The sequence below is a fragment of the Epinephelus fuscoguttatus genome, linkage group LG6, assembly GCF_011397635.1.
Source record: "Epinephelus fuscoguttatus linkage group LG6, E.fuscoguttatus.final_Chr_v1".
In the NCBI taxonomy this organism is placed as follows: domain Eukaryota; kingdom Metazoa; phylum Chordata; class Actinopteri; order Perciformes; family Serranidae; genus Epinephelus; species Epinephelus fuscoguttatus.
In genome coordinates this window covers 23,625,159-23,652,089 of record NC_064757.1, presented here as the reverse complement: position 1 = coordinate 23,652,089, position 26,931 = coordinate 23,625,159, and the positions used below count along the sequence as shown (strand labels likewise).

Below are 26,931 nucleotides of genomic sequence, written 5' to 3'. Positions count from 1 at the left end.
ACCACTGTGGGTTAAACTGCTACCTGCCTGGTGTCAGGGAAGACTTTAATATTAGTATGTCATTCAGCAGTCTTTATCTATAGTTTGCATACATCATATGAAGCTGTGTCAATGTGGTCAGTTCCTGTACATGGAGAAGTAATGTAGGCTTTATGTCTCATTGTGCTGCTGTAGGTCTGGTACTGTTACTGTAGTGCAACATAACACCTTGATTCACATGTTGAACCATTATACTGTCACATAATTTAACATCCTACATGCACTGTTTTTGCCAGTGTGTCTTTTTGAGAACTCATACATCTCAGACAGGTGGTTTGCACACTAGGGCTGTAACTAAGGGATGATTTGCTTGTCCATTAATCTGTTATTTTCTTGATTAATCAATGAGTTTTTGGTCTAAAAAATGTCAGAAAATGGTGAAAAATGTCCAGCAGTGTCTCCCAAAACTCAAAATGATGTCGTCAAATGTATTGTTTTGTCAACCCACCCCAAAGATACTCAGTTTACAGTCACAGAGGAGTAAATGAACCAGAAAATAGTAGTAGTAGTACCATTTTTTTCCCCTTAAAAATTACTCCGACAGATGAATCGATTTTTAAATTAGTTGGCAGTTCATTTAGCCTAATAGTTGACAACTCATGGATTAATCGTTGCAGCTCTAGTGCATACATGCAGTGCTTCTTGTTGCTTTGTGTCATAACTCTTAATTCTTTCCATCACTTTTATATCATTCTGACTCTTGATTGGACAAAACAAGACATTTGAAGAGGTCAACTTGAATTTAAGGACTTTTAATAGCCATTATGTCACCACTGCTTTGGCATTTTTAGATTAAACAATCAATGAATTATGAAAATAACATTCAGGGAATAAAAATAAGTCAGGTAAATGGTGAATTTCAGTGTGTTATCATTGCAGCTGTCAGTCAAATAGAAACTTGTTTTAAAACCCGAAGCTGGTCGATCATTAATCAAGTTGCCAAGAATTTTGATAATCGCTTAACCATTAAGTCATTTATAAAGCAAAAATGCTCAATGCTCGCTTGTTCGGATTTGTAAAATGTAAAGATTTGTTGTTTTATATCATTTTAAATTTAAAATCTCTGCATCTGGTTTGGTGATGGGAAAAGAATCAAGAAATTTGATGATGTCACCTTGGTCCCAGACACTTTATACACTAAACAATAAATCAAATGAATACTTGACAGATTGATGCACGAAGACAGTAACAGTAGCCAGAACTGACTCAGGTAAACGTTGATGTGTGACAATGTGTACAATGACACAAATCAGACATATCTGACACATACAGAACAGTGGAAGACAGTAATGTTTATTTCATATGTGTGTGTGATTCACAGATTCACTCTGATATATTGCGTTTCGGTTGTTACTGAAGCAGACATGATGTCACAAGTGTAAGCAGCAAACCAGTATTGATAAAATAAGCGTGTACAAACATTAGACTTCCTGGTTCACAGTCACATTAGTCACGTCCTGATCATTTCCCGAGGCAGAGGAAGGTGAGACAGCAGACATATATCATGACACCTGTAACTCAGACACATTTACAAGGGCGCATGAGTCAGTCTGTCCCTGTTTAGACAAAGTTACGCTGGGTTTGTCTGAATCACAGTTACACATACGCAACAGTTGTACATGAAACATCTGGGCAAAACTAATTTAACTTGGGGTGATGTGTTGAGCGCCTGTCAGATCACTGTGTGTAAACTACAGTATCTGATTTTCACTTGACTTCTAAAGTCATTATCCCCAACAGCTGCTTTCCCAAGACTGTGCACTTTAAGAAGAGGTCATCTTAGAAAAACATTTTGATTTCTGTTCTTATAGATCAGTAAACTAGACAAGAAAAGGCTGTTTACTTTGGAACAAGGCGGCGACTAAATGTAATGTTTTGTTGACCTGTCTGAGACTAAACTATTATTGCCCTGTAGTCTGGAATCATCTGGCTGAGAGCCTTCCTCTCATAAATCACTTAAAGGCCAAACTTTTATCAGAAGCGACATTATTATAATAGCAGGACAACAGGAGCATACTGAGGAAATCATATTTCTCTTACAGTGAGTGATTAACTTAGAGTGTCGGTTGCTTTGATCAGTAAAATTATGATGTCATTTATACGGGAACAAAGCAGGAAAAGGGGTGATAAGATTAATATAAAGGATAAGGGAGTCAGAATGGTCACTACAAATTATGGCAGCAGTGGCGGGGGTGGAAGGGAGCTGGTTGGAAAACAAGTAGGGGGTTTTCACATCAGGGACGTGAGCCTGCATCCGAGCACACTTGACCCCAAAGTCCAGCTCGTTTGATTAGTGTGAACACTGTGTCAGAGATATTGGATAAAGAAGATACCCCACCGTAGGCTTATCCAATGTTAAGAAAACGGTTAATCTTCCTGTCTCCTAAGTGGGCGTGGTTAGCTTTCCCTCCAATCAGAGCCTGTTCTCCCTCAACCCCCCCCAGTGCCCACCACCGTGTTGAACAGAGGCTCTGTGGATGTCTGTGTATGCGGATCGAGAAGCAGGTGGAATGAAAATACATTCTTCCTATAACCGCAGCCTATTGCTGCACAAAGCTTGGGCATTTTTTATTTATTACTAGCGGTAAATAACTTTTTGTAAGCTAACTGTGATTTTACCACCTGTTTATCAAGATCACAAAATCTCGTGAGAATTTGTTTTCTGAGGCGGACAGGGCTCAAACAAAGTTAATTTTCTCTTGATCTGTGTGGATGAAAAATGCAGCTTTAGTGTCAGAATGTTGGTAAGATGTGTGGCTTGTGGAAAACGAACCCAATATTTACTTTAGTGACTATAGGGCGAAAGAATTGACCATAAATTGTGATCACGTTCATTTTCCTCATTGACGACAATACATTCAGAGCTGCCACAAGTCTCCTACGGGGGCGTGGCGCTGACGTCGCTGAATCAGGAAGTGAGCTGAGTGGGGTATCTCGCTTTATCCAATATCTCTGACTGTGTTCAGTACCCTAGTATGATACACTGATCCGTACTTGGTCTTAGGTATGGTTCATGCGTACTCCAGTACAGTACATCTTAAGTGTGAACACCAACTGTACCAAAACACAGAAGTGAACAGCTATTTAACGTGACTACAAGGTTGTGAAACAGTCTTTGTTTAATACTGATGCATCTGTATCAGACCACACCACATCCCGCTGCGGACGGACCCAGATCCGGTTTTCTTGCCACTTTCGACTCTGTGCATGACAGCAGCAGCTCCTCCTCAAGCCAGGAGCAGAGCCTCGCCTCAAAACAAAACAATTGTGTACATGATGATGCAAATGTTCTTTGGTATGGAACAACATAATTAATGTTTGAACTGAGCCGCAGGGGAGTGGAGAGGGGCGGCAATCATACTCAGGCATGGTACGACTTAATTGTACCTAATATAAAAACGCCCTTAGCGTTTTTTTGCTTGTCAGCTATCATGTTTTTCCTAGATGATGTTCCAATATTGAGGCATGCTATTGCCTCAAATGGCTTAAAAAAGTGCACATAGCCGCTGTAAATGGGAAACAAATCTCCCGGGGGGCATGCCCTCGGACCCACCTAGGTTTGGGCTGATCCCTGAATGTTTACAACGTCTGGCTCCATCCCTGTTTGGCAGTGGAAAGATCGAGGACATTTCAGGCTGCTGGGCCTCTTTACTTTTCTAATAGGCTGCTGTGTTGGTTGTAGTTTTATATTTAATAGAGTAGAGCTTCAGATTTACAGGTATATCTGTGTCAGAGGACTCATTTCCACTCAGTAAGATTTTATTTCTGATAAAATCAATATAAGAAATCAAGCGCTGTCTGAACTCTCCCGTGTGGCATGTTTCCTGTGAGAGGCTGCTTTAAAATGCTGCCATTGTCTGCGAGAGCTGCAGCAGCAGAAGAAAACACACATCATGCAGACATTGGAATTCATGGAGTTTATCTTCATGTGACGCTGATGTGTAACCCGTTACTGACTGAGCTAGATCTCGTCTTCAGGGCTGTGTTCATGTGCTGAGCGTCTTCCCCACAGCTTCCCTCCCTCACATGTAACCACCAGCCATAAGGTCACCCAGATCCCACATTTTCACTGATGATGTTTGCAGTGACTCAAGTGTCAGGGTTTTCCACAGTGAACTCAAAGGAAACAAACTCTGATTAAGCTCAGAGAAGATTGTACGATGGAGTTTAAACTCAGCTTCACCTGAGTGGAGCCTTGTTGTGTTTAGGTTTTATTAAATCTAGCACCCTTTCTGTGGCGTTTTATATTGTCGAGGAGTTTGTAAATTAAGTTTTTCAGGACTCTCGTAAAAGATGATGGACATTCAGATGCCGAGGTGTAATTAAAGTGGTAGTAAAGTTGGGTGGAGGAGCTTCTGTTAACGAACACAAACTCCAGGCCTGTGTTGCACTTAATGAACTAAACAGTCAGAAGGTCATATGGCGGCCTCTCTAACGCCACTAATCCCTTCTCTACTCTTCTATTCAAAGCCCTGGCTGCCTTGTATATTGCTCATTTAATCCCCTCCATGGCAACCAGGAAAAGCATTTTTCTTCTCTCCTGGCCACCACAATTATTTAAATATCCGCAAAAAATAATCAGTTGGTGTCCCAGTTTCTTTTAGAGAGGGGGTTTGTTGCGGGTCATCTGTCTGAATGGTACTCAAGATCTGTGGACACAAAAAGACAAAAAAGGGCCAGTTGGAGAAAAGCTCCTTCCAACCAAACTACTCCAACCACTATCACTTAAAAATAGATTTTATCAGCTTGTTGGTAGCTCGGAGGATGATGATTATCAGTTGTTGCAGCCCTGAATCTGACATGTGGCAATAGTTTCCTTTGTGCGTGTGACAAACCTGCTGGACAAGCCATGTCTACTGTTGTCTGTTGTTGTGGCACCTGTGCACCTGCCTACTTAGCTAAGAATAAGGTTCAACTTAAGCACCTGTCAGCCACTCCAGGATCTCCCTTCTAATTATCTCTGAAATCCCTTTAACTGTGCTGCATCACTGGAAGAATGCAGGAAAAGTCAAAATGTGACATCCTACAAGCTCCCAGATGAGTGAAATGTCAATATACACATGAAATATTGCGTGTAACAGCTTGTGGTCTCCAGTTGGAGACATTTCCGTCAGTGGCGCCTGCTGGGCTGATTTCACATGCAGAATGTCTCACATAATGATTTGTAACTTGTCTTGCCAGCCATGTGACCGTCCTTTCTCCCTGGTGAGCAAGAAGCATTCGCACATGTTTAAAATAGGGCAGTTTCACTCTGTGGTCCGGCCTTGTTGATATATGGGACCCCTGGGCCTTCGTTTTATGGCTCTCTGGACCCTTTGTGCATTGACAAGGGCTCAACGGTTACAGTTGGAGAGGAAGAATGGGTTTGTTTTGTGGGCTCTCAGCAAAGTCCCAGGTTCTCCTCGGCCCCTGGAGACAGGTCCAAAATGTCAGCCTCATCATCAGGAACGAATAAATCGGAAAAATTACTCCGCATTATATAACTGTTGTCTGGGACATTTTCAGATAGATGTGCAGCTTTTTCATGTTGTCACGCTAGAAGCGAATATTATCAGGGGTCGTATTTGTTTTAAAATATCATTTTTAATTATTACGATAATCTGTGCTTTTGTCATCTTGCAGGCCAAAAAATGTCCAACCTTTGTTGTGTTTGGCTTCTTAGATGTGAAGATTGGAGGCTTTTCTTCATTATGCATGATAGCAGTATGTTTTGATTTTGGACAGTGTGTCAGATAAAAGAGAACATTTGAAAACATTATCTGGAGCTGTGGGAAATTGTAACAGGCCTTAAAAGGAGCAGTGTGTAGGGTTTAGTGGCATCTAGGGGTGAGGAGGGCAGATTGCAACAAGCTGAAGCTTCTTCTGTGTGCTAAGCGTGAACTCCTGGTTAGGGTTCAACAGCGTTCATTATTCAGGAGATTTTTACTGGGAGGTGAATTACCCACAGAGGTCTCCTCTCCTCCAACACAAGTGGACCAGGTGATTTAAACCGCTTTAAACGCTGGATAACACAGTTTTACTTTAAAAATCTATGTTTTTCGGATGCTGTTTGTCTCATCGCAGAGGAGGTGCTAACTATAGTAGCTGATGTGAAAATGCAAATGGCCCTAAAGCTAGAGTTTGGTTTGTCCATTCTGGGCTACTGTAGAAACATTGTGGTGTGACATATCGGACTGCGTAGATGAGGATCTGCTCCTATGTAGATATAAAAAACTCATTTTTAGGTAACAAAAAAACCAATGAGTTTAAGGGCACATTCACACCAGGATAGTCCAGGGGACCCAATTCTATTGGGCAGGGAATGCTGAAAAATTTCACACCTTCATTTGATTCGGTTCACTTTCACACTGTAGTTTTCAAAGGGGACCAAACCACGTGGACAATGTCACGCAGTCGTTTGGGGGCGGTATTTCCCAAAACAACCACTGACCAGGAAGAGAAAAGGGATGAGGAAGAAGAAAACCTGGCTCATCGATTGGCCAGGACTGAAAACGGAAATCCATCCCCTTCAGCCAGCAGTCAGCAACTGCGATATATAGTCCTCTGACCATATATCAATAAGCGCCTGCACCTCCTCACTACGCAAATTACACCAGGGTTCACTTGCAAGTGAACCGAGACCCCCAGTTTTCAAGCAGATCAGGGTTCACTCGTTTGGTCCAGAGTTCGAATGAGCATTCACACCACTCCAAACAAACCGAACTGTCGGTGGAAGCGGACTAGAGTTTGTTTAAAGTGGACCAAATAGCACCAGTGTGAATGCGTCCTTATTTTCAGGTGATTATACAGTAAAGATAATATACTTATTATGTTATATTTGATTTCTGGCAATAGATCCCCCCCAAATCCGCCACACTGCACCTTTTTAAAAGTGAAATTTCAAGAGAAAGTCCTTTGCAGGAGCACGACACTGCAAGACTTAACTTGAACCTCGTCTACAATCATTAAACCATTTTTCTGTCTTCAAAGAGTCTGCAGAGTGTTTCAGATACAAGCTGTTGCATGCAGCAGATCCTCCTTTGAATACAGCCCCCGCACTCCCTGCTGCACAAAACAAGAAAAGAGTCTCAAGTGTTTTATGCTCCTGACCATTGATAACACCTGCTGCTCCTCAGGGTTTATGCTGCCAGTTGGTGAACGTCGTTCCCTTTGACCCCAGTGGGAGTTTCTGAAAGTGTTTTTCTCCCCTGGAGTGTAAAATAAAGTCACTCAGGCTTTAAACTACAAACACAGAGTTCACAGTGTACACCTGTTTTCTTCCTGCTGAGTCAGTCATCATTCTCACAGGTATTTACGCCCTCCAGATTCTCACAGAGTCTTTCCCCTATGATAGAGTTTCACTAGTGTTAGCGAGGTGGTAACGAAGAATGGGGCTGTGAGCAGCTCACAGTTTGGGGCAGTTTTTCCTTCTGCTGACATGAGTTATCTACACTGTTGCAGTGACAGCCCATCGCAACAGTTTAGTCACAGCGTGCAGACTTGAGCCGCTGACAATGAATATCCAAATACTTGACCAGGGAGCAGAGAGATAAAAAGTCCCTTGTTTGTTTGATAAAACAGGAAACTTGTTAGTGGATACTGCTATAAATAGCCTTCCTCTTTTGGCTCTGAGAGGATGAGAAAAGAAAAGTGGTGAACTTGGGAAGATGTTCATATCAACTCCACCAACTTCTATTTTTGGTCCGTGGCCTTTAAGTAGTTTATTTCTCTGGAGCAGTAATTCTGAGAGAGTGGAGCAAACATTTACTCCACGTTTGAAGTTGAAACTGAGTTCAGTGTTGTATTTCTTTATTAAACAGGATACTTTGTATTGTTTTGTCATTTTGAAATGTATGATACTGTATAAACATAAGCTGGCATTTAAATATAAAGAGCTGTATTTCATTAATAAACAGGATACCAGGCGCTTTTTGTCATCTTGAAAGTCATAAGAAAGAGTAATATGGCAGTTTAATTCTCACTATAACAAACAAATCTCACAGAGGTTGATTCGGCTCGTGTCAGCGCAGTAATGTGATTACATTCTTACAGTGTGTGAGATGACAGTTTGTGACTGTATGAGTGTTTCAATGTGTAAGAAATTTATGACTGTTTGTGCTCCTTGTCATGAATTATGCAGTTCTGTAGAGAGGGTATACACTGAAAATATCATAAGTCATATTTTATGATGTAGAATATAAAACAAATGTGCTAACACCCTTTATGCTTACCAAACACCAGACGACTTCGAAAATACTTTTAAAAGACTAATCTTTGTCTTTAGATGTCACACTTTTTTCCCTTCTCCTCTTTATTGTGGTACAACAGGGAGGAATCGTCAAAGAGGCCCTCTTCTTCACTCCACAGCTCCACCAGTTCCTTCTTTTCCACAGTCAAAGAGAACCGAGGCTTGTTCATGTTCTTGCGACTCCCAGGAGTCTCCTAGATGTTTACTGTCTACCTGGTCTGCAGGAAAAAGCCCACCTGTTGGTTGTTGACAGTGTTCAAAACATTGAACTTCCTTATGTGCACAAGCCAAGACTAAAAACTCACAATGATGTTAACATGTTTTATTTTCTTGGAACATCAAGACGAGAAAAAGACTGGCTGAAGTCAGCTCGGACTGAGTGTTATGACCAGCTTACATCAAACAATCAAGATCATTGTCATCTTTAAGATATGCCTTTATTTTGAAATTTCCATGGCACATCCATGTCACCATTTCCACCCAAGCACACCTCTTTCATTTGGTTCATATTTACACAGTGCTAGCAGCCTAATGTCGCACAGGTAGTGACAAGCAGCCAAGAAAAAGACAAAGAGAATATTTACTGATATCATCTCAAATTGCAGGCCCCTAAATTAAACTGAATCAAAATCATACTGCGGAAGACTTGTAATATCAGCAAATATTATATAGTTCAAAGAATCGATATAATATGGTATTGTGATGATGCCTGTGATGCACCCGCAGTAAAACTTGTGATTTTATTCTGACGTTGGAAATGATCCGCGACAGTTCATTGACTTCGTTGGTGCATCTATCTGTTTTTTGGCACTTTACCATCTCTGACTGTTGATCAGTGAAACAGCGTGAAACCAGCGGTAGGATGTGAGGCGCATCGCCCCACTCCACATTTGTCAGCGTTGGTGTGCATGATACAAACCAAAAAGGGGCATGTTGGTAAAAATATTGTTCCATAGCGCTCCTAGGGGTCGAAACCTCAACAGTGTCCCTTTAAAGGTCCCTTTTGTAGGATTTAGGGGCATCTATTGACAGAAATGGTATATAATATTCATAACTATGCATTCATTACTTTATAAGGTAAGAGAAGAAACATAAGAAATATGGAAGATTAAGACTGAAATTGTGCATATTAGCTGTAATGTTGTAGGTGGTTGGTGATGGAAACAGAGACAACAGTATTACATGATGTTACGTTGTCTTGTTAACAAGTCTGCTGTTTAAATGAAGTACCTGTGGTAGCGCTCTTTCTTGCACTGTGGGTGTCTGTAGTGTGTTGCTGAAGGAGCTGGTTAAGGCCCCCACAGTCTCATGCAGGAGGTGAGAGGTGGTGTGCTTGATTGACGTCAGCTTGGCGAACATATTCCTCTCACCCACCACCTCTATGGAATCAAGAGACAAGTCAGACAGAGCTGGCAGATGCAACCACTGTGTCTCAAAATGACCTCAGCAGTGTCCTGCACACTCCAAAGGACCTCAGTCTCCTCAGCAAGTAAAGGCTTTGGCCCTTTTTGTATACGACATCCGTGTTGTTTGACCAGTTCAATTTATTGGTGAGGTTAACACCCAGCTATTCGTACCTTATCACAATCTTAGTATTCAATCCCTGGATAGTTACCTGAAAATAAGAACCTTTGTGTTTTTGTCACCTTAGAATGAGCTACATATGAAGCAGATCCTTTTACAGCCTCACCGCTAGATGCTACTTAATCCTACACACTAAACCTTTAAATTTTAGTCAAAACACAGTCCATGATGATGTATTGAGCATTGATGAAACAGCAGAACCAACCTGTGGTTACTGAGGGAGGCCAAAGAGTTGCAGCTTGATGGAGGCGACACCGTCTGCTGTGGAAATCTGACCCCAATCATATGATATGTGCAGCATGGACTCACTGAATTAATACAGTCTATTCAGCCTTGATAAATGGGGGAGTCAACCAAGGGGTGAGACAGTTCTTGTAGGCTTTGCTATTTTTCGTTTGTGTGTTAAGTGATCCAGCAGAGAGGGTTTCTATCACGGAGCGCCATCTGTGTGGATCATCATTATGCCAAATGGAAAAGGTCTGGATAAGGGATTGAAGGTGGTCTCCTTTACTACCACCAGGCGTCTCTTTGCAGAGGAATCCCTGCTTGAGTTCGAATGCTTTTGTTTGTTTGTGACAAACACCCCAAGTTGCTGTTTAGACTGTTGTCCAGGTGTTTTAGAAACACTTACCAGATGTGTACAGTCTTTTTCATGGCTGTTGTTTCAGTGATCTGAATGCTGACTCTAAAATGTCCCAATACACACAGACTTTTCCACCTTTTTTTTTTTTTTTTAAACTTTTTTTTGTAACAGCTCATCAAATGAAGAGGGTTTGAAGGTCAAATTGAAGATTCTGTGTGTTTAATTTGTGGAAAATGACAGCACTTTAACCTGAAACTCGGTTAATGGCCACTTTAGGTAAAATGAGGAACTGTGTTTCTTTCAGGGGGAAAGAACACTGTGACTCACGTAATTGCCGAGATGCTATTAAAATGCTTTTGACGTTCAGCACCCATTTGCTTTGCCCCAAACACCAATTCTCAGTTGTAAGGTGCCATATTAGGGCTTCACTGTTTGGATTTATATTGGAATAAAGGTGTGGCTGTGTTTTATAGGGGAAAATAGCGCACAGGAAACAGCACGCAGCACTCTGCAGGATCAGAAATGTTTTCGGTTTTCTGCCAAGTCACATAGTGAATTACACCGGCAGAAATAAAAGGTCACATGTATCACATTTCACAAGTTTAGTAAAGATGGTGCCTTTTAAATTGGAACTAAAACAGATGAAAGAGATGGGAGATAAAGAGTGAGGCAGAGAGAAATGAAGAAACTCTGTGGTTTTGGCCTTTTGTATATTGACTCCCTGAGGAAAGAGCCATTTCCTGAGATCTACTCAAAATCGTCCAGCGGATGTTGATGTTTTGCTTCCCAGCCCAATGTTGTTAATGTTGTGGCATTCTTGAGATAATAACAGCTGATCTGTTAAAGTCTGTTTGGTTTTGTCTGTCTGTCAGCGTGCGACTCGCTCCCGTTGTTGTAGGTGCTGTGGAGCTTCAGAGTCAGCATGGCTGGCTCTCGCGGATCTATTAGAACAAACAGTTTGTGCTCCGCGTGCTTTAACTCCCCCTCTGTTTCCTCCTGTGGGACATCCCCTCTCACCTCCCGGCTCTTTCCTAATTAAACCAAAAGAGCTGGTCACTCAGGGCTTCGGTTTGACCGGTGATGTCCCATATTTGGAGAAGATTCATCATCCACTTGCAGGATGAGGGTGGCTGCAGTGCAAGATTCAATGCCGTCCTTCTTATCTCTGTATTTATGGAGGCTTCCTCCTGCTGAACTCTGTTATCATGTATCAGATCTTTTGCTTATGATCACTGATGTACTCACAATTTGTGGACAGCTCCCTTCCTCTGTGGGTTTCCTATGATTAGGTTTGATGAATCAGAACACTGAACAATGAAGCTGTGAAAAAAAGATCCTGCTTTTGAAGACAAATAAGTTTTGGTGTGATGTAGGAGAAAGCTCAATTTGAAGAACCAGTGCACCAATTGCTATAACAATCTGCTGTTAAGGGTTTTGATTAAGACACGTGGGATATGCTGATATTTTTCGGGTTTTAGAAGAATTCTTTGGACATTTTATACAGCACGTTCAGACTCTGTGTCTCAGCTGGAGTTTTTACAGCAGTTTGTGACACATTTCCTCTTGCCCATTTACGGCCAGGTCTGTGCATTGTTCACAAACCAATTAGCCAACTGTTTGCAAGACTGTGGGGTAAAGAAAGCCCACATTAATGGTCGGATGGAGAAACACATCTACTTTTAAACATTATGAAAGACCTGGTTATCAACAGGTTTTTGAATATGTGCAAATGTCGCTACACCGACCTTCTCAAGACGATGGTTGAAGGAAGATAAGAGGCAGGCTGTGTTTGCACTGGAGAAAAATTTTTCAAAAATCCTATCTTGACGCAAAGAAGCGAAATGGCGCAAGCAGCTCCTGCTGTTTCACTTTTCTATATTTTAACATGATAAGCAACATGTTAAGGCACGTTAACCGCATGCACGACTGCATGAAAATGGAAATATTTTTGGAATATTTATTTTCATTAAACATAAAAAGAGCTATGTAGGAATATAAATGCAGTCAGTGTCAGATAAATCCAACATTTGACCCAAGATCACAGACTGAAATGCCCGCAAACAAAGAAATGTCAAAGTGAATGGATGCTCAGATCATGTTCACACTTCATGTGCTGCGTAGGTTTTTCTGTGCAGCTCTGACAGCAGACTAATGAGGAAGCTTTTTTGTCCACATTGGCTGACATGAAACCCTTTCGATGATGCCAACTCCCAAATGTAGGGCATGGTTGTCCCGATCAGACCGCAGCTGACCTGGATCCCTCTCTGTGACCTGACCTGCAGCTCTGAAGCAGACACATTCAGAGGGGACAGAGTGTGTGTGTGTGTGTGTGTGTGTGTGTGTGTGTGGAGCCAGACAGCAGAAATGCGCCAAAACTTCTCACGGGGGTGGCGGATAAAGCCCAAATGAAATATGTTCTACTGTGGACGATAATGAGATGGTTAGATATGCAAAAGTGCTGCAAGATTGGAAATGACTTTGAGGTCCTGCACAGAGCTGAAAGGTCAGTGTTTTGCAGTTTAGATCAGATGTTTCGACCACGTGTGCACAATCAAGTGTTATTAATTCATCAGCTTGTGGAGTCCACTGCACTAATGTAAGACTCTGCGCAACACGTGTGAGTTCAGATCTGTCTTCAGTGCATCATTACAGAACATAGCTGATGCCTGTACCCCCCTCTGACCCACATGCATTCCTCCATGCATCCGTTCTTTATGCCTGCTACCTCAAGTGTAAAGAGGACGCTGTTTTCTTCAGTCTGCTGTGGGCCTCTGTCCTACCATCCACTTATTGATGAAGTTTAAGCCTCACCACACGTGTAGCTGCGCTCACAAAGAGCACATTGCCACATGTGCTGTAATCTGTTTCTCTCCCCTGCTTGTATACTTCACAGGTACTTCCTCTGTTTTCGAGACAATGAGGGCTCAGTGTAGCACAACGAGGTCTAGCCTTGAATCTGGTTCGTTTCTTTGTTAATATTTCAGCTGAGAGGTGACTGAAACTCCCTCTTCTGAGAAACCAGGAATCCCATGCCTTGCAGGGCTCTCATGTATCCTGATTATATTCCTATTTTTCAGTGGGTGTGGTGTGCTGGCCTACTGTATGCAGGCATTGTTTTCCTGAGGCGACGAGAAATGATTTATAGGCTTTCACCTGATCCAAATTGGAGTTTTGCCCCAAAGCGAGGCAATAAAGAGATTTCAGGGTGATAAAAGTATTTTTGAACTTCCTCACCCTTTCAGTCTCTCTCGATTGTTTATTTGCGTCTGTCTCAATGTCTGCAGCAGTCCGACTTTCTCAGTGGCAGCTGGTAATCGACTTGAGCTCTGCTACCAGGAGTGTCCCGTCTGTCCTTATAAGGGCAAACTCACTTGTGGGCTTGACACAAGTAAGTATAAAGCACTGATCCGATCTGCTGCCTGGCTGCACTCTAACCTTCAGCCTGCTCTGGAAATTATTACTGTAGCCCTCGTTTCATGCACAGACACACACAGTGCCCCCCTACCTCTCACTCATACCCATGCACGTGGGCCCACACGCATGCAGAAAGTATACATACTCCTTTGTGTCAGGGACTTTGCTCGCCACGTCATAGATCACAAAGTAGAAAGTGTTAAGTACAAAAACAGCAGATGAGAGGAGCACATGCACCAGGAGTCAAAAGGTCAGGGCTCGGCCTGAGGGGTCGCTGTGCTCCCACACAGGGCTGGGCGGATGGGTGTGTGTGGGAGGGTGAAGGTAGCTGTTGTCCATACACCAGGCTGTGCTGTTTGACCTGACCTTTGTAAACCACAGCACACAACACAACTAGAGAGACACACACAGTAGGAAGGGCTGAGTATTTGAAAAATTTAAAAAAAAAAAAAATTTCTGCACCTTTCTTTGTGGCATATTCACATTTTTCTACACAGTCTGAAATTACAGCATTAAAGGTATGCTATGCAGGAATTGTCTGTTAATGTTTGTAAACACAACATTTAAAATTGGCCCCTCCTCCCTCCCTGTTTGCTGTAAGCTTCTATTGTAGCAAGGTTACAATTGTTGTGTTGGAAATTACTTTGGCAAACTAATAAACCACTGACACCTACCTTTCCAACAGAAAACAGGCCAACTCTGCATTGCTCTTCATCCCTATCCTCTCCTTCAGTGCTCGCCAGCGCAAGTGAAAGCCAACCCTAGATTTACTCTGGTTTTGGAATGAGCTTTGTCTGCTGGGCGTTTCGCCTTGCAAAATTTGCTGGTGTTGTTTTCAGTGCTGTGACAACATCCCTAACACAGCAAAATAAAAAGAATATAAGAAAATACGGGCAGAGGGCAGAATGCCTAGAGATAAATACACCGCCACACACTTCTCGTGGATCATAAGTGACAGATATTGATTACTTTTGAATGAGTTTTTTAGGGCTGTACCTGACTCAGTCAAACCAGACTTGGCTGTTGATTACGAATATTCGACTATTTGTTCCTTTTTTCCAAATAGAGTTTGAGAGTTTGAACAGGTTTTGGCAGGACGTTCAGGGTGACCCTCAACAAACCCTATGTAAACAAGCCCTCTGAGTTCATGCATGCGAACTACACTAACGAGGGATCAGAAATGTGCAATTGCCAACACTAGATATCAAACACAGGCCAGAGACTGTATTGGTTTAAGTTGCTGTGAGCTGTAAATTCACCACTTCTCAGCAGAAGGCAGAAGTTAACATCTCTCAGCCTCTCCTCCTCTGGGCAGCTGCCTCCGTCCTACTCAGACTTAACCTGGGTCTGTGTCTGCTGCTGCCTCTTTCAAAAATCAGCATGAAAGCAACAAGCGCTCACTTCATAGTTAAATCTTGGGACCAAAACGACCCCCGAAGTACACTGCACACTGACTGACCAAAAGAAAAAACAAAAAAACGACTGCTCAACTTGAGGAATCTCAGTTGACGAAGGGGTTTCCGACTGATGATTCGAATTTACAACTTGGAGTCAGTACATTGTTTTGTATCGTATACCTTTTTAAAAGCAAAATTATGACTGCAGACCTGACCAGGCTCTCATCCTCTTCAACAAAAAAGTGTGTACTATAGTTTTCCCATATATAATAATATGTAAACTAACATGCTTCAATTTAATGTATGTTTTATTTGAGAATAGACTGTGTACATTAATCCACATTCAAAGAAATGTAAATGCACCCAAGTTAGCTGAAAAGCCAGTTTTCATCATCATTCCCTTTGCCAGATGTTAATAGGCATGGGTAAAAAGACATGCAGTTCAGTTTACTGTACGTTAAGCATACAATACAGTTAAACAACATGAGCAGAAAAGATCCAAATAGCAAATGATGCAGATACAGTATGAGTTACACCCAGTTTACAGAGACCTATTTAAACTAAGTCTCAGTTGCTATGGATAAACGTTTCAATAGAAGGGTGTAATCAAGACAAATCTGAACATGTACAACATTTTCTTTGTATTTGCACAGTAATTTCCGAGTGGTCTCACTCTTTTCACTTCAGATTTACCGTAATCCCATTTCAGTGCTGCACCCACAGGTGGCTGTTCCAGCATGTGCTATGGATGGCAGACCCACTAAATAGTAGCTCAGTATAACCTTGAGTTGTTGCCATGTTTGACCACTTCTCCGGCTGTGGTCCATGTGTGTCACAATAAATAAAACCAACCTCACAAAGTTAAAAATCACATTTAAATGGGTTTCATGTGTAGCAGATGAGTTTCAGAGGGTGTTGCTGTCCTCAGGAGTGTGTCACCAGCTGGTCGGGATTACCGCTAAACCATGAACTCTCTAATTGACTGTGATTGATTGAGCTGCTTCAGGCGCATGTCTTTGGATAGGTTTGAGGTTTTTGACTCCATAGAAAGCTGCTGCTCTGCAGGAAGTGACTCAAAGCGACCAACAGTGCAGTGCAAGCTGTAGCAGGCCCCCTTGTGAAACATTAAAATATTTTTCTGTATCTCGCTGCTCACCACAGTGTGACTCCTGCCAAATAAGGTAATCATTTTGTGGTTTATGTCAGTGAGTATAAAAGAGGTGGGAAGACACATCTGTGAGCACTGCCTCAAAGTTACTACATGACTTTCCTTTCTTTCCTCACCCTGTCAGTCACCTCCTCCATCCTTTTCCTCATATTGTGTATCACTGTCTGAGTCAGGTGACTCCACTGAGGCCAAAAGGTGTTACAGCAGCTTCCAGATCCGGTGATGAGTCCTCACATTTGTACAGTAGACCAGACTGTAGCGTGACTTTCCTCCCTGCCGTCATTAAAGGTGCTGACAGCTCGGTGACGTCTCGATGATGGCATAGTTTTCAGTAAAACATATTTCTCTGCGTGACCTATTTGTTATGTGTTATTTCTGACTCATACGTCTGTTAGCAGTAGAAAAGCCTTCTGTCTGGGTAAAACGGCTGCTCTCTGCTGGGTCACAGAGTTGTTGTTGTTTGGAGCCACGGTGACAGTTGGCCTGTCGCTTGGGTTAAAAAATGCCTGTGGGGATAGTCAGTGGTTGAAGGTGCTGTCACTGTGTAAATACATTGATTTTCCCCCCTCTCTACTCCCACTGACACAGTTGACCACTGTCACGTGAAGGTTTTGTCAAACAGACTCTGTTTCTGCATGAGAGTGTGTTTCCGTCTCTGGTGCTTTAACGGTCACTCTGCTGTCTTTGGCAGGCGTCCAAGTTTTAGGTGTGTTTTATTTGCTTGGGTTACGCCCACTCATTACTCGCCTGCGAAGGGAAGTTATTGGTCGGCTCTTGTTTTTCTTTTTTCCTCTTTTCAAACGTAAAAGAAAAGTCAGTTACAGCTGCTGGATTTGTGCCAACTGGATTAGCCAGTTGAATTTAGTTGACAAATGTTGCAACCAATCCAAACTGATACACGCAGCCACCTGTGCAGTGATTGGTCTGTTTAAACCTGCTTGTGTTAGAGCAGGTAGAAGTCATGATGAAGCTTAAAATAGATTTCTTTTTCAGAAATAGGCGGTCCCTCACTTTTAGCAGGAGGTTGCAGATTGTTCAGGCAACAGTACGTGACTATTCAGATGTAATTTACATGCATGGCTCTGCCCATACCATCAAGCCCCTTGATGTGTTTAGTATGGTGCTCTTAGGTTTATTAAAGGTCACAGTTTAAGGATCCTTCATTGTATCCTCTGTGAGGAGGTAGGGCGTCCATCATTTACCACTTGAAGTGAACAACACTATTTTATTTAGTTTACAAAGCTATTCTTACTGAGCTTATTTATCATTGCTTTTAAGACTTAGAAATGTGGGATACCATTCACAAGACTGCATTACCTTGGAGATCCCATATGTGAATACATAACTAGGGGGAAACTCCATTCACCTATTATGCTCCTCTTTGGTGGAATAATCTTCAAGACTCCCTCAAAATGGACAAATTTTAGACCTCACAACAGTTTAAGCTTCTATTAAGCGATGCTTTACATCAAGGGTGTTAAACATACAACCCATGGGCCAGAACAGGCCCGCCAAAGGGTCCAATCCGGCCCATTAGATAACTAGACTAAGAGGTGCCAGGTTTCAGGAGCAAGTTAAACAATGCGTTGCCTACTTTATGTAAAATTCTGCTTCAGAGGCTTTCCCACCCTGACCAGTGTACAGTCCTCTGATATAACAATGAATACTTACTGTGACCATGTTTAAAGATATTGAACATTGTGCAACATATTGTAAGTCAGCAGCTTCAGTTCAAAAGAATCAGTATCAGGAAATGTGTTGATAAATGCACATGTAATGACAGTGAGAAGTCGACTGACTGGATGTGGAGAAACTGAGACATACTGTTGAAATTGCACTTAATTTTCTTAAGATGTCTCAGGCTATTAATCTTCTTTGTAAAATGATGAAAGTCTACAGAATTCTTGTAACTCTTTACACAAAGAAGGGAAAATATTGGAGCTGATGGTACTGAAAAGTTATTGAGCGGATGGTCCGGCCCATCCGAGATCAAATTGGGCTGGATGTGTATCTGCAGGACACCATTTCAAAGGAGAGATTTGCTTTCAAATTGGCTTCCCCTGATTAAATAAAGGTTATCTATTTACATGCAGGCATTGTTTTTCATCTCTTTTCCTCACATCAGGATTCAGGCTTGTATTTAAAAAGATTACTGTAACTGATTTTGATAGTTCTGCAGCCTGTCACATGCTCTGACTTTAGGAGTTGCTCTTGTCTGTCGAGCATTTTCCAGTGTTCATCTTGCTTTATCTTTAAACTGATACGCACAGAAAAAGGCCAAAGTATGCAGTCTGTTTTTAAATGCTGATGAGAAGTTATTGTTTTAGATTAGAGGCCCAGGCCTGAGGCTGTTCTGTTATATCTCAATAATGAATAAATAAATCAGTCATCCCCTAAAACTTGGCAGCGTATCTGCTGTATAATCATATCATGACATTCATTCAGCAGTAAGCTTGACAGTGTGGTAACGGAGTACTCCCTTGAGTGTTTGGTTAGTGTGTGTGTGTGTGTGTGTGTGTGTGTGTGTGTAGTCATGTGAGAGAGAGACACACACTGGGCAGTAATAGAAATAAGCAAGCGCGTTCTCATTTCCTCAAAAATTCTGACACTCCCGGTCATTGTATCATCTCACTGCTGGGCTGGACCCAGCTCCAGTTCGTGATCGTCAGATTTCACTTCCATCTCTTTCCTAGTGAGTCAGCAGGAATGTGAGGAATGACCCGTGCGAGGCCTGGCCCTTTCCCACCCAGCTCTCATCTGCCCATTTTTAGTCATAGCCGAGTCCAGCTTCTCTCTCATTTTTCTCCTTTTCACTTTGTCATCCTTTCTCCCTGTTGCCGCTTTACTTTCCCCTCTTATCCTTACCCCCCCCCGGGCTTTCTTCTGAACTTTTCAGAGCACTTTCTCCTCTTACCAGTTATTTTCAGCCAGCTCAGCACTTTAGATTTCCACAAATTACAGTATATAGGAGAGCCCCTCTGAGCTAGTGCAGCTCGGGCCACATATTTCAACAGACCACAGTGAGACCTCAAAACCACTGGCCTCTTCATCTCTCATGAGACCCCCCCCCTTCTTCCTTCTCCTCCTCCAGGCCCAGCAGCATCAACCCCCTTTCATCCCACCAGGGTGCAGGGCTTAGCTTAACAAACACATCCAGCTCCCTCTAGCAGAAACCAGTTGGCATACAAAGGTTTGTGTCTCAACTCTGCAGGTTTTAACTGGTGCAGCAGGAAGCCTTCAAGTGTGTGTTTGTGCGTGAAGTGTATCAGAAAGGCCTGCCAGTGGAGCAGGAGCCGCTCATCTCTGCATGTGTTGACAGGTTCCCGCTGTCGACCAGAAGAGAGATCTGTCTCTTATATGACAGGAGAGGGCTCCCTCCACCCTCCCATGCTCATGGCTGTCGCTAACATGAAAGCACCCAGCTCGCTGACTGGCTCATCTGTCTGCAGGCGTGCTTTTATACACACACTCGCACACCTTAATTACTCCTCTTTTGCTTGAAAAATAAACCCTTTAACTAATACCCACTCGGAGTGATGAAATGACTCAGTGAGTGTTTAAAGTGAGCCACTTCTGAGTGCCCGGGGCCTCCTGCGGCCCGGCTACTGTTCAACCAAGATGAATTACAACCAACGAAGAAGACACCTGGGCGATAGGTTGACCCGCAGAGCTGAACGCACTTCTTTCTTATAGCTGAGCACCAGCTGTTGGCGTACCTGTTTTTCATCCTCCGCTCCTTGCTCAGGTGGTTCTGTCCTTTCACATTAGTGAAGTCAGATCACTTGTCATCACCAATCGATAAGCTGCTCATCGGCCCTGCTGCCCCTGTAACTCCCTAACACACATTTAAAACTAAGCCAGGGCTGTTTAGTCAAACACTGTCTGCATGTCACACACCTGATGGTACTATGTTTATTATCTGGCAGCTGTGACTCTGGTCAGGCTGAGCATGCAGCCATGCTAGCGCCTCTGTGAGGCTGAATTGAGGCACTGCATGACTTTGAGCTCACATACTTAGATGCTCTCAGTGACAATGCTAACTTTGTGATGAACCACAGATGTCAACCTGCTGTGTGTGGTAGAGTAAAAGTCTTGAGATGAACAAAGCCAGTAGGAAGGGTACCCTCAGATCCTTATAGAGATCTGTAGATCTAAAAATAAGGCCTTAATTGATATTTAAATGTCTTAAGTCAGTCTTTCAAAAGTCTTAAAAATGCTAAGACATCGGAAGTGGGTTTTTTTCATTTTTTTCCCCAATATTGCGTTTTAAAATCTCAACATAATCAAGAACATTTAATTTTTAAAAAATAATTTACCAAATGCCTCTCGCATGATCAGGATAGCAAACACAAGTAACACTCATATTTTGTTTCTGGCTGGGAGATCGGCCACATTTGACAGCATGGCTGAAACCTGTAAAGGGTAATGTGTACAATGTTTGGTGTATTTTATGGATAAGTTTAAACTCAGTCAGTACAATGGGAATCAAGGCAGTGGAATCCCACATGTAGAGTAAGAAACACAAAATTGCAAAGAAAACTCGCCAGCAAACATCAGGTATCTCCCAGTTCTGTTCTACCCTCGTCTCCACCACGGGACAAAAAAAGTCATGTTTATGTTAAAAGAAACTTTTGGCTAAAATTGTCCTTTCTCTAAGTAATTGATGTCTGTCCATGTCTTTTCCTTTTAATTTTGCGTTTTGTAAAATTTGTCAGATTTCACTTGAAGTGGCAATAAAAGTTTAAAAAGTTTAAAACTCTATCTTGCCGTAAGCTGTAGGAGCCCTGGTAGGGATCATCTGCTTGAGAACATGACTGAATTTCACAGCAATCTCTCCAACAGTTGTTATATTTCAGCCGACAGACCAACATTGCTATCCCCAGAGCCAAGCTGCTACCATGGCTAAAAATCATAAAACTTTTTATGATACTCTGGCTGGACATCTGTGTGTTAGGGCAAGTTCGCTCACAGTCTGCCGCTTCTTGTAAACAAATACATTATTGTCCTTGTTTGACAGCGTTAATTACAGGGGGCAAAACTCAGTGACTGAGCTACGACTCCACGCTATGAGCCCTACAGTTCTGCTTATTCACCGCCCTGTACTTACACTCAAAACAAGCCTGTGACCCTTTGCTGTAGCAGCCGATGCTTATATAACTGTGTGGCCATTTTCTGACCATGCTCCCGCAGGGTACTGGCTCATAGATGCAAATATATGTGACAAGTGGATATTCTTTGCAAGACAAATGTGTGGTGTCCTGCTGTGTTAGCGTGCTTCTAGCACTTGCTTTTGCCTTCACGGTCTCTTTTGTCTTTTTATGTGCAGCTGGATGGAACCGTGGATCTGGACGAGAGACGCCTCATCCGTTCAGCCATCCGGGAGTTGAGGAGGAGGGAGATTGAGGACATGGAGGCCGCTCTGGCCAGCAAGAGATTTCGACCCACACGCCTCAAACAGCAGGAAGACAAGGAGAACCAGCACAGGTGGGCCCACACACACACATACACACACAGAGACCTGTCCTCATGACAAACTGCGTCAGTCCAGGTGAACTGGAGATGCTGACAAAACAAAACCCAGATGCAGCATTCCTCAACTCCAGTGGGGAAAAAAGAAAAGTCTGGAAAAGTCAGAAAACTGCAACCACAGTAAATTTTCCATTTTCCAATGTGCATGCACATTTCACAGTAAATGCTTTCGCTTTAAAAATGTGTCCTTATGTCACATTCCCTCAAATGAGAGTCAGACTGAAGGAGTTTTTCTTTGCTCATGTGTTTGTCTCACTCAGAGCCTTCTAAGTGTTTTTCCAGTTCAGTAACACAATCCCAACTCCTGTCATTCAGCTGAGGACAATCTGATAACTTGGCTCTAATGCCACCTTCACCATTTTGTCAATAAACATGTTTTTTGCTGGCTGGGTGAGAAACCGGACAGACAGACTGTAGTTATCATGGTAGATCATCTTGGTGTTACTGTAAACAATGTGATCTGTATTTTAAAGAGGCTTAGTGGACTGTAAGTCGTCATCAAACCTCATGTTACTTTTACTAATACTGTTAGATAAAGATATTAAACTATTTTTAGGGGTGTTTTATGTAATTTGGGTCATCAATACAGGCTTTTTCTAATGAACTTGGGCAAACATATCACAACTGATTGGCTCTGGCTCCAATTTGCAACATATAACCTTCAAAACTTACATCGAGCAGGTTTTACCAACAAGATTCGCCGGCAACTTTTAAGGTGGAATGTTTACTTGTAATGTTACTCAATGCATGAAGTGATGACATGAATCAGTCCACTCACCTTAAATTTCTGTGACAACTTTGACCATCACTTTAGTTTTTATATGACATAGACTTTTAGTAATGAGTAGATCTTCAAGAGTTTATGTATATTAATTTCCCAGCACCTGACTGTCTCACAGAAAACGGGCCAACTCTGTGTCACTCTTCATCCTCTTCTTCAGTGCTCACCAGTGAAAGTGAAAGCCAACCTCAGATTCACTCTCATTTTAGAACTTGCTCTGTCTGCTTGCCATTTTGCCTCACTATATTTGTGTTTTTTCTGTGCTATGTGTGAGATTTTTGTAGTTTCCTCTTGGATGCATGCTGCTTACCGTCTGGTATCTTGTTGCCACCAAGTCCCCACCTCACCTGTGCACTGTTTAGGCTGGAAGCTACACGCACATAAACATCCTGAACACAGCGAAATGATAAAAAAAATAAGAATATACAGGCAGAGGGCAGAGTCTCTGCAGATAAATACGCCACACACTTCTAGTGGGTCATAAGTGAAGATTTAGAGACATTACTTTTGTATGAGTGTATGCGTTTTTATGAAAACCTGTGTCATATACCTTTAAGGCTTTGATGGTCTTAAGTTCATTCTCCGTGTGGATGAGATAAGCTCTGCAGGTCAGGATGGACTGAGCCTTGTAACAGGTGTTAATTAATTAATGCTTGGATTGGAGCACAGCAAAGATTTAACATGATTGGATGTGAAGCGAATACTCAACCTCCTGCTGTCGTTCTCTCTCTCTCTGTCACCGGATCCCATTAATACCAGTGGCCGGGCCTAATCATTTCCATTCACTGCTGCTCTCAGAAGACTTTGGTTACAATAATAAGGCCTCACTGACGCTGCTAGAGAAAGCATACCTAGAAAGACACACACACATGCACACACACACACACACACACACACAGAAGCGGTCTGAAAGTTGCATTATCCCGTGCCTCTCAGTGGTGGAATGTGAAATATTCCATTCCGACGTGCCACACATCCTTTAATACCAACGACTGGAGGAGGCGAAGATAATGAGAGCACTGGAGGAGCGTATGAGTAATAGAAACCAACATAAGAGTGAGCAGTGAATGGAGAAAAATGAGGCTGAAAAGAGGGGAGGATGAGAGCTGCCTTTTTTAGGCACTGTGTGTCATTGCCGTCAAATCTGTTATGAGTATCATTTTTTCCACGCTCGATTTGGGAGCGATTTCTCTGATGAATTATCTTGGAATTGTCTTCTGCTGCCTTTCACACGCACAGAGAGGCCTCAGGGTGAAGTCAGCGAAGTCCTCAATTTGTATTTGGGTATTTCAAGATGCCGTAATTTCCCAGTTTGTCTCTTGCTGCATGAGGACAAGTTGATGGTCAGTCATAATGACAATTATATATTAACTTCACTGTCTCTCTCTCTCTCTTTCTCTCAGGTCTGAATCCAGTGACAACTTGGACGTGCTGTCACGAAAACTGCAATCAATCCAGGACATCGATGAGCTCACGAAAATGGTGAGTAGTAACGGCCAAAAAATCATGAAATATGGTTATGCTGCATGCTTATCCTGTGTGCACTGAAAATGTGTGTGTGTGTGTGTGTGTGTTTTTGTGTGAAGCTCCGTGCTGCCAGTGAGTACGAGGAGAGGAAGATGATCAGAGCAGCCATCCGTCAAGTCCGAGATGAACAGCAGCAAGGTGAGTCCAGCTGTGTCTGTTTAATATAAGACCACATGAAACTTGGAAAAACACATATGTGACACCAGCTGTGTGACTGTACCAAAACATTAAGGATTATGATTTTTGTCACTGTGTTCTGGCATAGTTGTGACTTAAAGTGATAAGTGTGAAGACAGTGCTGTAAAGACATAGTTAAAGGTCTAAATGTCAGAATTTGAAAAGCCATCATTATGTTATGGATGACAGAAAACTTGCGACACACATTTATTAATTCTTAAAGGAATACTGCTAACCCCAAATGATTATTTGTATATCAGTAACTCATCTTGTGTTATGCTGACTGTCTCCACGGTGAATGAAGAATCCAAAAAAGGAGAAAATTCTTGATGAATTAAAGTCAAAGGGCCTCTGCGTTTAACAACTAGATCAAAACATCTGTCATTATCTCACACAACTTGTGCAGTGTAGTCTAAGTCTCATTTATCCAGTCGTATGCTCAGTACCTCCCGAATGAATGTGTTTTCACTGAAACTTTACTCTTCCATGCATGAGAATGTGTATCAGTAGTGTTTCTGCTGCACTGCACTGTTTTTGCTGAGGTTTTAGCAAAGATGCATGTGACTCATCTCATAACTCAGATAGCTACTTTTAACAGGTCAGATAGTAATATTCAGGTGGATGATGATGAAGAGGAGTATGTGGACCGCACACAGAATGTGGAGACAGAAAGGGAGGACAGATCCGCCTCTTCACGCAGCTGCGGTGTCAAAGAAAAGACAGGGAGGGAGTGATGACAGACAGATACTCAAGTGGAGAGAGGCAAAGGAGGAAATGTGTCTTTTCATTTTGTCACGTATTGCAAATGTTCACAATAAATAGAACAATAAAACGCATCAGAATCAGTGTACAAGGTTTCTATGAGTGATGATTCTTTTTGGATGACATGTAAAAAACACATCCATAAAAAAACAGCCTCAGCGTGCAAATGCCTTTAACCACGTACCCCTATGACTTGAATTTATCAAGAATTTCCTCTTTTTGGATTTTTCGTTTTCTTAAGAAATTCACCGTATCACTGGGTTAGTAACTGATATACAAATGATCATTGGGGGGTGAAGTATTCCTTTAGAGGTCAAAATATCAGAATTTTAGAGGCCGTAATTATGTTTTAATTGAGAGAAAACTTGCAACACACATCTCTCAGTCCTTAAAGGCATGACTTTATTAGATTAAGACACTGTAAGCCAAAAAATTTAAAAAATGTAACTCTGTATTTTAAGTATGATGTTACATCCTGGACACCACCACTCCAATCTGGATGACATTTAGAGAAATTATGTGTTTTGGCCTCAAATTCTGGCAGTTAAAAAATGACAGCACTGATTGGCCTGATGAGGGCGCTCAAATTACAGGTAAAAAATTACTGTGAAGGCCATTGCTGCCAGTTTCATTTTCATTTACCACCTAGTTTTTAAGGGAACTTTGGGGGAGGAATACATAGTGTTAATGTGTATGCAGGAATCAGGTGAGAGAGATAGCAGACTATCTGTGGTCACCATAGTTGCTGTGGCAGATCTACCTATGATGCTGGATCAGATAGTGGATTCCTGTCATTCCTTAGTGCTGTCTGGTCTGCGTGAAGACCCTGTCACTCTGTGGTGCAGCCTCCTCCTGTGGGGCCATGTCAGGACACCTCAAATAATCTTGTCCTCTGTCGCCTGAGCTTGTCTCCCATCTGTGTTTGATCTTTTCCTAATTTCACAAATGACCACATGTTTGACATCAGATGGGATAATGAGTCGCTTACTTCATTCTAATTACCGTACCACTCCTGTATTTCTAGGGACTGTGGAGCGGGGTAAAGCTCTGGGTCGCTGCGGGGAGCCTGAGAGCGTGGAGCCTCAGAGCACCATGGGAACCGGGGTGAGTAAATAGACATTACAGCTGATGGGAAAACTTGTCTCTAGTCTAATACTCACTCCTGTCAGCTTCCATTTGCAAAAATTAACCCGAGCACAGACCAATTTGAGGAGTTTGTTTGCATGGCAACATTGACCACTGAGGTTTCTCTGCGGCCACAATGAAGAATGCAGCAAACAACAACAAGAAGCATTGTGACTTGAGTCACACACACACACTGTGTCATGAATGTGGCTACACCACACGTACACACACAAAACACATGCTTTGGCTGCCACGGAGCAAAGAATGTGCTTTTGTTTCTTACATCCTCATTCAGGTTTGGCCAAGTATGAGCAGAAAGATAAAATTTACTTTGAGCCTGGTGTTTAGTGAAGGCAGTAAATAGTTTTTGACAGGGGCTGTCTCGCAGACACTGTCATTTTGCACGTCTATCTGTCCGGCCTTTAACACTTTGAGACAGTTGCATGCTGATATTTAAAATTTAGAGTGAAGAGATGAAAGGTTCAAAGAACTTAAAGACTTTAAATTTAATCTGATCTGATTTGATCAAATAGTTCTGATGGCCAGCATCATATGTTTCTGACTCCCTCCTCAGTCACTCTCTAAACCTCCAGACTTCAGTCTCCTCTCAGCTGGCCG

The 26,931-nt window shown here is 42.3% G+C and overlaps 1 protein-coding gene across 6 annotated transcripts in view; it reads left to right on the top strand.

Annotated features, from left to right (window-relative positions):
* Positions 1-26,931, top strand: part of smtnb (smoothelin b) — a 64,162-nt gene that overhangs the window by 435 nt on the left and 36,796 nt on the right. For 5 of the 6 annotated variants that reach the window (XM_049577764.1, XM_049577762.1, XM_049577763.1 and 2 more), the window contains exons 2-5: positions 21,739-21,896; positions 24,126-24,204; positions 24,309-24,387; positions 26,213-26,292. In XM_049577764.1, the coding sequence (XP_049433721.1) occupies positions 21,739-21,896; positions 24,126-24,204; positions 24,309-24,387; positions 26,213-26,292 (396 nt within the window). Of the gene's footprint in view, positions 1-21,738; positions 21,897-23,859; positions 24,007-24,125; positions 24,205-24,308; positions 24,388-26,212; positions 26,293-26,931 lie in introns of those variants that run through there. The other variant, XM_049577768.1, reaches the window with a different exon arrangement.